The sequence below is a fragment of the Eschrichtius robustus genome, chromosome 19 (assembly GCF_028021215.1).
Source record: "Eschrichtius robustus isolate mEscRob2 chromosome 19, mEscRob2.pri, whole genome shotgun sequence".
NCBI classification, from domain to species: Eukaryota; Metazoa; Chordata; class Mammalia; order Artiodactyla; family Eschrichtiidae; genus Eschrichtius; species Eschrichtius robustus.
In genome coordinates, this window is record NC_090842.1 from 69,705,201 (window position 1) to 69,719,608 (window position 14,408).

Consider the following 14,408-nt stretch of genomic DNA (forward strand, 5'->3'; position numbering starts at 1 on the left):
AGCACCGCAAATAATAGTTTTATCCTCTAGGAGCTGCCTGGGCTTCATGGAGTCTGAAATAATATCTCCTCGCAACCTTTAACAACGACCAAAGCCCCTCCCTCCTTTGAGGTAGGAATACCACCAGCAGCGTTCCTCAAGGGGCTGCAAATCCAATGCTCCTGTTGAACATTATGAACTAGCTTCGCCGCGGCCTCTGGAGCGCTGGGAACTACATTACCCAGAAGGCACGGGCGGAGAGGCCGCAGTTACGAGGCAACGGCCAATCAGGATGAGGGGTTCCCGCGCGTGAGCGTCGGGGCGGGACTTCCGGCGACCCCGTTGTGGCGGTCACTTTTGCTCCCCTCCGGTTTGTTCGCGCTCCGGAGCGTTGTGTCAGGATCGAGGTGACGGGACCGAGAAGATCCGAGAGGAGGGCCTGTCCCCGCAACACAGGGGCAGGTCTGAGGCTCGGCGACGCCGCCCGGGGTATCCCGCGCCAAGCCCGGAAGAGTGACCGCCGTGCCCACGTTTCGCCTCCTCTCCCGCAGCTCCCGGCCCCGCTCTATCCACCGAGTCCGATGGCGGCGGCGGCGCTGAGGGACCCGCCTGAGGTAAACGCTCGTCCTCCGGCCCCTCACCGCCCTCACTGCACCAGACGCTAAAGCCCCGAGTGCGGGACGCCTGCTCACGTGCCCGCAGCCCAGGCCGCGGTGTCCAGGACGGTGAGGTGGCCGTGGGCGGCGCGTGGGCGAGGGTGACAGGCGGAGGGACCGGCAGGTGCAAAGGCTTGGAGGTCGGACTGAGCCAGGAGGATTCGGGAAACCTGGGGTCCATCTTATGGCTGCAGTAAAGAGAGTGTGAGGTGGAATCACGCCTGGACCGGCAGAGAGAGAGGTGGTTCCTTTATTCTGAGGGACCTGGGAGCCACGGAGGGCTGTGAACGGACGAGGAACAGTGTATGTGAGGGCTTTAAAAGTTTTCAAAAAGCTGCTCAGAGAAGAGAACGGATTGGAATGGGGGTGACAAAGAGAGGCACAGGGAGTTGAGTCCTCGTCCAAGGTCGCAGGATCTGATGAGAGGCAGCAGAGGTTAGTCAGTCAGCCTGAGGTCACTAGGTTCCAGGGCTGGGTGGGGATACAAGGGAGTCCTGCACACATGGAGCCCAGCCACGGTTGCCCAGGTTCTGAAGGTTGAAGAGGCACTTGTGGAACCTATGTAAGGCAGGAGAGGGTGTCCCAGTCCCTCACTGGTTCTGGGTGGCTAATACTGAAACAGAGGTCAGAGCAAGGCAGGCAGGGCTTTCCCTGGCTGTGGGCTCCCTCAGAGAACTGGGATTGTACAAGATCATGTTTGATTTTGTTAAGCACTCTGTGGATGCCATGTTCCAAGTACCTGGGTGAGTCCAGAGAGGTGCCTGTGATGTGGGGCAGGGAGGTGGTAGAGCTGTGGGAGTGCAACTGTGAGGTCTGAAGATGTGAAAGAGGTTTGGACAACTGAATGGCGTGCACATCAAGGGGAAGTGTGAGCTGAGGGCCCACAGGCCCTGGTGTTGGGGATTAAGGGTAAAGATGAGCCCATGTTTGGCTGTGTCTTGGAGGCACAATGTGGGAGACCTCAGGGAAATTACTTGGGGGGAGGGATGGGGCCCTGTAGGCCAAGCCCAGAGTTTAGATGGCGTTTATCCCCCCGGCCACCGCCTTTTGTTGCTGAGGGCTGAACACAGTGAGGAGAGATCAGGCATCATTGGCACCAGGCCTGACGTGGGGAGCTCTGATGGAGGATGACCGTGGAATACATGTGTGAGGAGATGAATTGTGGGTCCTCAGAGAGAGAATGTTTATGTTTCATCTGTCTCATTCATGACAGGGTGGTGTGACCTTTGAGGACATTGCCCTGTACTTCTCCTGGGAGGAATGGAAGCTCCTTGATGAGGCTCAGAGACGCCTGTACCATGATGTGATGCTGGAGAACTTTGCACTTGTATCTTCACTGGGTAAGAGCCTCACCCTCCCCAATGACCTGGGCTAGGCTCTGTATCCTGCCTCACCCTTTTTTCTCCAAGGTGTGCTCTGTCCTTCTCACATATGGAGCTTGGGCACTGCTTGTTTCCCCAGCTTTCTGGGTAGTTGCTGTGATAGTTAGGGCTGGGTTGTTTGCACTGCCCCCTTCTCTCCCCATAGCCCCAATACAGTCTGTACTCAACCCTCATAGGGATGGATTTGAGGTCAGCAGTCTTGGAGTGAGGCTAAAGGATTGCATCTTAAACTTGCCCTTTCCCTGGTCAGGTGGTGTATCCAGGTCCATGGCACTTCTGTGTCCCAGGTTTTGTTCCTTTTTATCATCTGACATTTCCTTCTGCCTCCATATGCCAGGAATTGAAGGTATTGTCATGACCATTACTTATCTGGACCATGGGCTATTTTCCAAGGCTGTCCTTAATGGTTCTACTTGTGTTGTTTAGATCTCTTTTCTTTTTTCTTTTCTCCAGCTTATTGAGGTATAATTGACAAATAATACTGTATATATTTAAAGTGTACGGGGAGTTCCCTGGTGGTCTAGTGGTTAGGATTCAGCGCTTTCACTGCCGTGGCCCGGGTTCAATCCGTGGTTGGAGAACTGAGATCCCACAAGCCGCGCGGTGTGGCCAAAAAATGAAAAAAAAATTAAAAAGTACAAGGAAGTGTACAATGTCATGATTTTATATATACACACATACAGTATGAAATGATTACTACAGTCAAGTTGATTAACACATCCATTATCTCTCATAATTGTATTTACATTTTTCTTGTGTGTGAAAACACTTAAGATCTACTCCGTTAGCCCATTTGAAGTATACAATACAGCATTACAATACATTACAATACAGTATAGGCTCCATGCTGTATTAGTTCCTCAGAGCTTATTCATTTTATAAAACTGACCAACATCTCCCCATTTCCCCAGACCTGAGCACCTGGCATTCTACTCTTTGTTTCTATGGGTTCAACTGTTTTTTTTTCAAGATTCCATATATAAGTGATAGCATACAGTATTTGTCTTTCTCTGGCTTATTTCACTTTGCATTATGCCCTCCAGGTTCATCGTTGTTGTCACAAATGCATGATTTCTTTTTTTAATGGCTGAATAATACTCCATTGCATATAAATGGACTTTATTAATCCATTCATTCGTAGACAGATACAGGCATATTGCAGGTTAGGTTCCAGACCACCGCAATAAGGTGAGTAACACAATAAAGCAAGTCACAAAAAGTTTTGTTTCCCAGTGCCTATAAATGTTATGTTTACACTGTATAGTAGCCAGTAAGTGTGCAATAGCATTATGTCTTAAAAAACAACATATATACCCTAGTTAAAAAATACTTAATTGCTAAAAAAAATTTTAATCATCATCTGAGTTGTATCTTTTTGCTGTTGGAGCAATTTATTAAAAAAAAATTTTTTTAATAAATTAATTAATTAATTTATGGCTGCGTTGGGTCTTCGTTGCTGCGCGCAGGCTTTCTCTAGTTACAGCGAGTGTAGCTACTCTTTGTTGTGGTACAGGGGCTTCTCATTGCGGTGGCTTCTTTTGTTGTGGAGCACGGGCTCTAGGTGCATGGGCTTCAGTAGTTGTGGTGCGCAAGGTCTAGAGTGCTGGCTCAGTAGTTGTGGCGCACGGGCTTAGTTGCTCCGCGGCATATGGGATCTTCCCAGACCAGAGCTCGAACCCGTGTCCCCTGCATTGGCAGGCAGAGTCTTAACCACTGCGCCACCAGGGAAGTCCCTTGCCTTAATTTGACTGAACAAGGTGCTGACTGATCAGGTTGCTGAAGGTTTTGGTGGCTTTGGCAGTTTCTTCAAATAAGACAATGATGGTTGCCACATCAATGGACTCTTCCTTTCAGGAATGATTTCTCTGTAGCACGTGATACTGTTTGATAACATTTAACACACAGTAGAACTTCTTTCAAAATTGGAGTCAATCTTCTCAAACCCTACTGCTGCTTTATGAACTAAGTTTATGTAATATTCTAAAGCCTTTGTCGGGCTTCCCTGGTGGCGCAGTGGTTGAGAATCTGCCTGCCAATGCAGGGGACACGAGTTCAAGCCCTGGTCTGGGAGGATCCCACATGCCGCGGAGCGACTAGGCCCATGAGCCACAATTGCTGAGCCTGCACGTCTGGAGCCTGTGCTCTGCAACAAGAGAGGCTGCGATGGTGAGAGGCCCGTGCACCGCGATGAAGAGTGGCCCCCACATGCCGCAGCTAGAGAAAGCCCTCGCATAGAAACGAAGACCCAACACAGCCATAAATAAATAAATAAATAAAATTTAAAAATAAAAAAGCCCAATTACATTTTTAAAAATTAAAAAAAAAATAAAATAAAGCCTTTGTCATCATTTCAACAATCTGCACAGCATCTTCACCAGGAGTACATTCCATCCAAGAAACCATTTTCTTTTCTCATCTGTAAGAAACAGCTCCTTATCTGTTAAAGTTTTCTCTTGAGATTGCAGCAATTCCGTCATCTTCCAGCTGCACTTCTAATTCTAGTTCTCTTGGTTTTTCCACTACATCTGCAGTTACTTCCTCCACTTAAGTCCTGAACCCCTCAAAGTCATCCAGAGAGTTGGAATCAGCTTTTTCCCGACTCCTGTTAATGTTGATATTTTTACCTCTTCCCATGATTCATAAATGTTCTTAATGGCATCTAGAATGGTGAGTCCTTTCCAGAAGGTTTTCAATTTAATTTGCCCTGATCCATCAGAGGAATTGCTATCTACGGCAGCTATAGCCTTATGAAATGTATTTCTTAAGAGTTGACAGTGTAAACTACTTGATCCATGGGCTACAGAATAGATGTTTTAGTAGTAGACATGTAAAGAACATTAATCTTGTACATCTCCATCAGAGCTCTTGGCTGACCAGCTGCATTGTCAGTGAGTAGTAATATTTTGAAAACATTTTTTTTTTCAGAGCAGTAGGTCTCAACAATAGTCTTAAAATATTCAGTAAACCATGTTATAAGGAGACGTGCTGTCATCCAGGCTTTGTTGTTCCATTTATAGAATATATGCAGAGTAGATTTAGCAGAATTGTTAAGGGCCTAAGATTTTCAGAATGATAAATGAGCGTTGGCTTCAACTTTCAGTCACCAGCTGCATTACCCCTAACAAGAGAATCAGCCTGTCCTTTGAAGCTTTGAAGCCAGCCTTGACTTCTCTCTAACTGTGAAAGTCCTAGATGCCATTTTCTTCCAACATAAGACTGTTTCATCTACATTAAAAATGTGTTGTTTAGTGTAGCCATGTCCATTAATTATCTTAGCTAGATCATCTGGATAACTTTGGTACAACTTCTACATCAGCACTTGCTGCTTCACTGTGTACTTTTTTTTTCACCTTGTACTTTTATGTTATCGAGACAGCTTCTTTCCTTAAATCTCATGAACCAACCTATGCTAGCTTCATACTTTTTTTTTGCAGCTTCTGACCTCTCTCAGCCATCACAGAGTTGGAGAGAGTTGGGGCCTGACTCTGGATTAGGCTTTGGCTTAAGGTAATGTTGTGGCTGGCTTGATCTTGGATACAGATCACTAAAATTTTCTCCATATCAGCAATAAGACTATTTTGCTTTCTTTTTTTTTTTTTTTAATAAATTTATTTATTTATTTGTTTATTTTTGGCTGTGTTGGGTCTTCGTTTCTGTGCGAGGGCTTTCTCTAGTTGCTGCGAGCGGGGGCCACTCTTCATCGCGGTGCGTGGGCCTCTCACTGTCACGGCCTCTCTTGTTGCGGAGCACAGGCTCCAGACGCGCAAGCTCAGTAGTTCTGGCACACGGGCTTAGCTGCTCCACGGTATGTGGGATCTTCCCAGACCAGGGCTCGAACCCGTGTCCCCTGCATTGGCAGGCAGACTCTCAACCACTGCGCCACCAGGGAAGCCCTTTGCTTTCTTATTATTTGTGTGTTCACTAGAGTAACACTTTTAATTTACTTCAAGAACTTTTCCTTTGCATTTATTGACACAACTTGGTTAATACTGTTTGGTCCAAGAGGCCTGGCTTTCAGCCTCTCTTGACTTTTAACTTGCCTTCCTCCCTAAGCTTAATCATTTCTAGCTTTTGATTTAAAGTGAAAGACATGTGATCCTTCCTTTTACTTGAGCTCTTAGAGGCCATTGTAGGGTTATTAATTCGCCTAATTTCAATATTGTTGCATCTCAAGAAATACAGAGGCGTGAGGAGAAGGAGAGAGACGGATTTGCCAGTCGGTAGAGCAGCCAGAACACATACAGTGTTTATCGATTAAGGTTGCTGTCTTATGGGTCCAGTTTGTGGCACCCCAAAACAAAGATCACTGATCACAGATCACCATAACAAGTATAACAATAATGAAAAAGTTTGAAATATTGCAAAGGTTACCAAAACCTGACGCACAGACACAAAGTGAGCAAATGCTGCAAGAAAAATGGCGCCAGTAGACTTGCTTGACACAGGGTTACTGCATACCTTTAATGTGTAAAAAAAAATGCGTTATCTGTGAAGCACAATAAAACAAGGTATGCCTGTACTTAGGTTGTTTCTATACCTGGGCTATTGTGGATCATGCTGCAGTGAACATGGGGGTGCAAACACCTGTTTGAGATACAGATTTTGTTTCCTCTGGAAATAGACACAGAATTGGGATTATTGGACCATGCAGTAGTTCTATTTTTAATTTTTAGGAAATTCCATACAGTTTTCCCTAATGGCTGTACTGATTTACATTCCTACCAACAATGTAGACGGCTTTCCCTTTCTTCACATCCTAACGAACATGTATCTCTTGTCTCTTTGATAGTAGTGTTCCAGACAGGTGTGAGGTGATATCTCCTTGTGGTTTGGATTTGCATTTCCCCGATGTTAGTGATGTTGAGCACCTTTTCATATACCTGTTGATCATTTGTATGTTTTGGATAAATATCTGTTCAGGTCCTTTTGCCCATTTTTAATTGGATTCTTTAGTTTTTTATTGTTGAATTATATGAGTTCTGATATTTTCTGGATATTAACCCCTTATCAGATAAATCCTTTGCAAGTATTTTCTCCTTTTCCTTAGGTTGTGTTTTCATTTTGTTTCCCTTGCTATAAAGAAGCTTTTCCATTTGATATAGTCCCACTTGTTTATTTTTGCTTTCATTGCTTGTGCTATTGGTGTCATCTAAAAAAATCATTGCCAACACCAATGTCAAGGAGCTTTTTCTCTGTATTTTCTTCTAAAAGTTTTACAATTTCAGGGTTTATGTTTAAAAATTTTAATCCAATTCAAGTTAATTTTTGTGAGTGGTGTGAAATAAGGCTCTAGTTTCATTTTTTTTGCATGTAGATAACCAGTTTTTCCATCACCATTTTTGGAAGAAGCTGTCCTTTCTCCATTGTGTGTTCTTGTTGTGCCTATCAAAGATGAGTTGACCATATGTGCGTGAGTTTATTTCTGGGCTCTTTGTTCTGTTAAGTTGGTCTATGTGTCTGTTTTTATGCCAGTACCATAATGTATTAATTACCATAGCATTGTAATATTTTGAAATCAGGAAATGTGATGCCTCTAGCTTTGTCCTTTTTCAAGATTGTTTTGGCCATTTGGGATTTTTCATGGTTCCATACAAATTTTAGGATTGTTTTTTCTATTTCTGTGGAAAATATCATTGGAATTTTGATATGGATTGTTTTCAATCTGTAAATTGCTCTTGGTAAAATTAACAATATTAATTTTTCCAATCCAAGAATACTGGATATCTTTCCATTTATTTGTGTCTTCTTCAGTTTCTTTCATTGTTGTCTTATGATTTTCAGAATGTAAATCTTTCATCCCCTAGGTTAAATTTGTTCCTGAGTATTTTATTCTTTTGATGCTATTTAAAATAAGATTGTTTTCTTAATTTTCTGTTCAGACAGTTTTTTATTAGTGTATATAAATGCAACTGAAATTTATATATTGGTCCTTTTTACCCTGCAACTTTACTGAATTCATTTGTTAGGGTTGAATTTTGGGGTTTTCTACATATAAGAGTGCGTTACCTGCAAACAAACACTTTTCCTTCTTCCAGTCCAATTTGAATGCCTTTTCTTTCTTTTTCTTCTCTACTTACTCTGGGTGGGACTTCCTGTACTATGTTGAATAAAAATGGATAGGGTAGGCATCCTTGTCTTGTTCCTGATGTTAGAGGAAAACCTTTTAGCTTTTGAATGTTCAATATGATGTTAGGTGTGTGCTTGTCAGATGTGTTGAAGTACATTCCTTCTATACCTAGCTTTTTTTAAAAAAAATAATTAATTAATTCGGCTGTGTCTGGTCTTAGATGTGGTGCGCAGGATCTTTTAGTTGTGGTGCACAGGCTTCTCTCTAGTTGTGGCGTGCGGGCTCAGTAGCTGTGACCTGCAGGCCCTCTAGTTAGAGCGCATGGGCTCACTAGTTGCGGCGCACAGGCTCTCTAGTTATGGCACACGGGCTGCAGAGCGCGTGGGCTCAGTAGTTGCGGTGCATGGGCTCTCTAGTTGTGGCGGGCGGGCTGCAGAGTGTGTTGGCTCAGTAGTTGCAGTGCGTGGGCTGAGTAGTTGCAGTGCATGGGCTCAGTAGTTGCGGTGTGTGGGCTTAGTTCCCCAACCCAGGACTGAACCCGTGCCTCCTGCATTGGAAGGCGGATTCTTAACCACTGGACTACCAGGGAAGTCCCTCTTCTATACCTAACTTGTTGAGAGTTTTTATCATGAATGGATATTGAATTTTAAAATGGCTTTTCAGCATCTATTCATGTGATTATGATTTTTATCCTTTGTTCTGATAATGCAGTGTATCACATTTATTGATTTGCACATGATGTTGAACCATCTTTGCATCCCAGGGATAAATTCTACTTGATTGTGATGTATGATCCTGTAAATGTGCTGTTGGATTTGGTTTGCAAGTATTTGGTTGAGGATTTTTGCATCTATATTCATCAGGGATTTTTTTTTTAATTAATTTATTTTATTTATTTATTTTTGGCTTTGTTGGATCTTCGTTGCTGTGCGTGGGCTTTCTCTAGTTGCGGCGAGCGGGGGCTCCTCTTCGTTGTAGTGCATGTGCTTCTCATTGTGGTGGCTTCCCTTGTTGCAGAGCACGGACTCTAGGCACGCAGGCCTCAGTAGTTGCAGCACGCAGGTTCAGTAGTTGTGGCTCGCAGGCTGTAGAGCGCAAGGGCTTAGTTGCTCCGCAGCATGTGGGATCTACCCGGACCAGGTCTCGAACCTGTGTCCTGTGCATTGGCAGGCGGATTCTTAATCACTGTGCCACCAGGGACATCCTCATCAGGGATATTGACCTGTAATTTTCTTCTGCTGTATTCTTCTTAAATGGCTTTGATATCAGAGTAATGCTGGTCTCATAAAATGAGCTTGGGAGTGTTCCTGCTTCAATTTTTTGGAAATCTTTGAGAAGGATTGATATTAATGTTTTAAATATTTAGCAGAATTCCCAGTGATTTTGTCTAGTCCTGGGCTTTTCTTTGTTGGGAGATTTTTTTATTAGTGATTCAATCTGCTTACCAGTTATAGGTTAATTCAGATTTTCTATTTCTTCACGATTTTATTTTGGTAGGTTTTATGTTTATAGGAGTTTTATTCATTTCTTCTGAGTTACCCAATTTGTTGGCAATTGCTTTTACTGCATCCCATAAGTTTTGGTGTGTTATGTTTCCATTTACATTTGTTTGAATATTTTTTTTTAAATTATTTCTTATTTAACCCATAGGTCGTTCAGGAGTGTGTCATTTAAATTCTACATATTCGTGAATTTCCCAGCTTTCCTCCTGTTAATGATTTCTAGTTTCGTACCATTGTGGTTGGAAAAGATATTTAATATGTTTTCCATCTTCTTAAATTTGTTAATACTTGTTTTGTGACCTAATATGTGAACTATCCTAGAGAATGTTCTCTGTGTACTTGAGAAGAATGTGTATTCTGCTATAGTTGGATGGCATCTTTTGTACATGTCTGTTAGGTCCATTTGGTCTTAAGTGCAGTTCAAGACCAACGTTTTCTTATTCAGAGTGGGGCATTGAACCCCTAATATTACTGCACTGCTTTCTTTTTCTGCCTTCGGATTTGTTTGTATTTGCTTAATATATTCAGGCGTTCCAATATTGGGTGCAAATATACTTGTAATTGTTATATCCTCTTGATGAATTGACTGCTTTATCATTATATAATGACCTCCTTTGTCTATTTACTTAAAGTCTGTCTTTTCTGACATAGTATAATTACCCCTACTCTTTTTTTGTTTCATTTGCACGTTTGTGGTTGGGTTGCCCCTTCCAATAAACTGAATGTGTACCTCATCAGTGTTTCTTTGCATTCAGGTTTCTGGAGTGGAGAAGAGAATGTTGAGGCATCCTTTGAACAGAGTGTTTCTGTGGTAATGTCACAGGTCAGGACTTCCAAGGAACCTTCATCTTCCCAGAAGACTCACCCCTGTGAGATGTGTGGTCCAGTCTTGAGAGACATTTTCCATTTGACTGAGCAGCAGGGAACACAACACAGCCAGAAATTATTCAAGTGTAGGGCATGTGCAAAAGGATTTTATTTCAGTGCAGACACTCAGCAGCACCAGGAGCAACACATGCAAGAAAAACCATTCATAATCGGTGTGGACAGGGCCTCATTTGTGAAGAGCAGCAATTTCCATGTGTCAGGGGATCCTTTTACCTGCAAGAAAGTTGCAGAGGACTTCCTAGCCACATCAGGACATCTGAATCAACAGACCATTCACACTGGGGAAAAGCCAAACACAGTCACCCACTGCATGGAAACTTTACAAAGCAGAAAAAGTCATTGCACCAGGGGAGAATGCAAGAAAGCCTTCAGCCCCAAACACACACTTGTTCAGGCCCAGAGTGTCTACACTGAAAGACAGTGTTTTATGTGCAGTGAATGTGGGAAAATATTCAAGTATAAATCCTCATTTGTTGTGCACCAGAGAGTTCACACTGGTGACAGGCTTTATGACTGTGGCGACTGTGGAAAATCTTTTAAGGGAAGCTCAGCCTTCATTCAACATCGAAGAATTCATACTGGGGCAAGGCAGTACAAGTGCAGCAAATGTGGGAAATTCTTTAGCCAAGAATTTGTCCTCATTTATCCTCAGAGGAGTCACACTGGAGAAAATTGCCACATTTGCCATCAATGTGCACAATCTTTTAGCCATAGCTCCATCTTTTTTCAACAACAGACAGTTCACACTGGAGAAATGAGTTATGGGTGCACTGAATGTAGGAAGTCCTTTAGACGAAAATCTGACCTCATTGAACACTGGAGGGTTCACACAGGAGAAAGGCCTTATGAGTGCAGTGAATGTGGGAAATCCTTTACTTCTAGCTCCGCCCTCCGTTATCATCAGAGAGTTCACACTGGAGAAAAGCCTTATAAATGTGGGGAATGTGGGAAGTCTTTTACCTCTAGCTCTGGCCTACGTTATCATCAGAGAATTCACACAGGAGAAAGGCCATATGAGTGTACTGATTGTGGAAAGTCTTTTACCCAAATAAATCACCTCATTATACACCGAAGGGTTCACACAGGAGAAAGGCCTTATGAGTGCAGTGAATGTGGGAAATCCTTTAGCCACAAATCTTACCTGTCTCAACACCAGAGAGTTCACACTGGAGAAAGGCCTTATGAATGTAGTGAATGTGGGAAATCTTTTACCTCTGGTTCCGCCCTCTGTTATCATCAGAGAGTTCACACAGGAGAAAAACCTTATGAGTGCAGTGAATGTGGGAAATCCTTTACCAATGGACCGATACTCATCCGACACCGTAGAGTTCACACAGGAGAAAGGCCTTATGAGTGCAGTGAATGTGGGAAATCCTTTACCCAAAGAAATCATCTCAACATACACCAGAGAGTTCACACAGGAGAAAGACCTTATGAGTGCAGTGAATGTGGAAAATCTTTTACCTCTGGTTCCGCCCTTCGTTATCATCAGAAAATTCACATTGGAGAAAGGCCTTATGAGTGCAGCGAATGTGAGAAATCTTTTACCTCTAGCTCTGCCCTCCGTTGTCATCAGAGAGTTCACACAGGAGAAAGGCCTTTTGACTGCAGTGAATGTGGTAAATCTTTTAGGGACAGTTCCCAATTGAATCAACACCAGAGAGTTCACACTGGAGAAAAGCCTTATGAATGTAGTGATTGTGGGAGATCCTTTAGCCAGAATTCATACCTCTCTAAACACCGGAGAGTTCACACTGGAGAAAGGCCTTATGAGTGCAGTGAATGTGAGAAATCTTTTACTTCTGTCTCTGCCCTTGGCTATCATCAGAGAGTTCACACTGGAGAAAGGCCTTATAAGTGCAGTGACTGTGGGAAATCTTTTACCAATAGCTCAATACTGATTCGCCATCGGAGAGTTCACACAGGAGAAAGGCCTCATGCATGTAGTGACTGTGGGAAGTCCTTTACCCAAAGAATTCACCTGATTATTCACCGGAGAGTTCACACAGGAGAAAGGCCTTATGAGTGCAATGAATGTGGGAAATCTTTTACCTCTCGTTCCACCCTTCATTATCATCAGAGAGTTCACACAGGAGAAAAGCCTTATGACTGCAGCAAATGTGGGAAGTCTTTTAGCCGAAAATCTAACCTCTCTCAGCACCAGCGAGTTCACTCTGGAGAAAGGCCTTAAGTGTGTAAGAAATGTATAATTTCCTTGTTCAGTGTAATGACATTGGACCAAACTGTGAGGCACTAGTTGCCCCATGCATCCAAACATCAGGAGTAGAGAGATTCCTCATAATTTTCAGTTATGTGGGAAGCATGTGTGACTGTGTTGCACTCTCTAACCTACCCAGGGCTCTTGATAGATTTATGTCACTGCCACTTTCTCTAGCCAGATCCATTTCACCCCTATAACCTGGCACATCCCCACAGTGTGCATCAGTCACTACTGCAGTGTGCTCAGGGAAGCCAACTCTGTTCTCTCATTTGTGGGAGGAAATTAGGAATAGCCTGAACCTTTAGGATGTCCTCATTCCCTTTCTGACCAGCTTGGGCATGGGCCTGACCTACTGTTGGCCCAGAGAACATCGTATGAGTTCATCTGGCAGCTTGCAGAGAAGGATTACCATTTTTAGGGACAGTTTGGTCTCAAGATACCTGTGATGAATTTTTCTAGCTTCCGAGTCACCAGCTAAAGAACTGCCAGCCATTGCTGGCAGATCTGCCAGAACATTGCTTTGGTTTGAACAGTAGCAAAGACCTTACTGTTTAAGTTCTCTTTAATCTTGGACATTCTATTTACCAAGTAGGGTAGGTTATAAACAGATTTGGGCTCTACAAGCATGAAGGGGTGAGCAACTTTTATGGGGGTATCAAACTTTCTATGCCTCAGAGGAGACATTACAGAGGCAGAAATTAACTTACTAGTTTTTGCCAAATTTGCATTTCTGCCCGTGGCCTCCTAGGAAAGACTGCAGGACTTTCTTGTCCTCATTTGAGGCCTGGATGCTATGAGTTTTAGGAGACTCAGAGGGCACCCTGAGGAAGGGTCAAGTGTGACAACCTCAACTGCTTCTGGGAGCAGCATGAATTTTTTCCCTTGTTCACAGGGGACGTCAGCAATGCTGAGGGAACTCTCTTCCCCAGGTCCTACAAAGAGCCAGGCAGATTTAAAAAAAAGAGAAAAGGAGAATCTGTAGTCCACAGATGTGTCTCTTGTGACCCAGGCCGCATTCCTGTTGACTCTGGTGGAAAGTCATTGCTCACTCTATTTGCTGTCTTTGAGGTAAGACCAACCCCGAGAGGGCATGACAAAGTGGAATGAATGTAGGATTGCCAAACCTATTTTCCCAAAACAGTTGGATATAGAGGTTTTTTTTTTTTATCTTGAAACATTTCAAAAGCTATTTGTTATCAGATAGCTCTGACGTATGTGTGGAACTGAAACCATCATTGTAGTCATGGTAATGACTGTATCTGTTACTGTATATTTATCTCATGACCTTTTGTAATCTCTCTCTCCTTGCCCCTCACACCCCTTCAAGTAACCATTGATTTACTTTCCATTATAATATATAACTTTCCATTTTCTAGAATTCATGTGATGGGAATCGAAGTATTTACTCTTTTTCCTGCTTTTATTTATGTTGCATAAATACTTGGAGAGTCATCAATGATATATAAGCAACTCATACTTTTTTTTCTAAGAAACATTCTTATCTTTGAATATGCCACTATTTATCCATTCGTTTGCTTATGGACATTTGGGGTTTTTCTAATTTTTGACTATTGGATAAAAAAGCTGGTACAAACATTTGTGTATAAGTTTTTATGTGGATATATGTTTATCTTCAGTAACTCAGAGTGCAAAGATTAAGTCATAGGGTAGGTGAATGTTTAACTTAAACAAAGTAGCAAATTGTGATCTGAA

At 43.0% G+C, this 14,408-nt stretch overlaps 1 protein-coding gene across 2 annotated transcripts; it reads left to right on the top strand.

The window, feature by feature from the left end:
* Positions 1-310: 310 nt before the first annotated feature.
* LOC137752567 (zinc finger protein 256-like) lies at positions 311-14,010 on the top strand. Of its 2 annotated transcripts, XM_068527253.1 has the most exons (4): positions 311-593; positions 1,849-1,975; positions 5,452-5,524; positions 10,342-10,453. In XM_068527253.1, the coding sequence occupies exons 1-4, from the start codon at positions 561-563 to the stop codon at positions 10,367-10,369; spliced, it is 261 nt and encodes an 86-aa protein (XP_068383354.1). In that variant the 5' UTR covers positions 311-560; the 3' UTR covers positions 10,370-10,453. The 2 variants fall into 2 exon arrangements, with proteins under 2 accessions (XP_068383354.1, XP_068383353.1); XM_068527252.1 differs by lacking the exon at positions 5,452-5,524 and having other exon boundaries at positions 10,342-14,010.
* The last annotated feature ends 398 nt before the right edge of the window (positions 14,011-14,408 follow it).

Bases quoted from the DNA above. Each gene is read 5' to 3' on its own strand.
- LOC137752567 (XM_068527252.1), top strand. From the start codon at position 561: ATGGCGGCGGCGGCGCTGAGGGACCCGCCTGAG. The intron at 594-1,848 runs GTAAACGCTCGT...CATTCATGACAG, and splicing joins CGCTGAGGGACCCGCCTGAG to GGTGGTGTGACCTTTGAGGA. The intron at 1,976-10,341 runs GTAAGAGCCTCA...CTTTGCATTCAG, and splicing joins TGCACTTGTATCTTCACTGG to GTTTCTGGAGTGGAGAAGAG.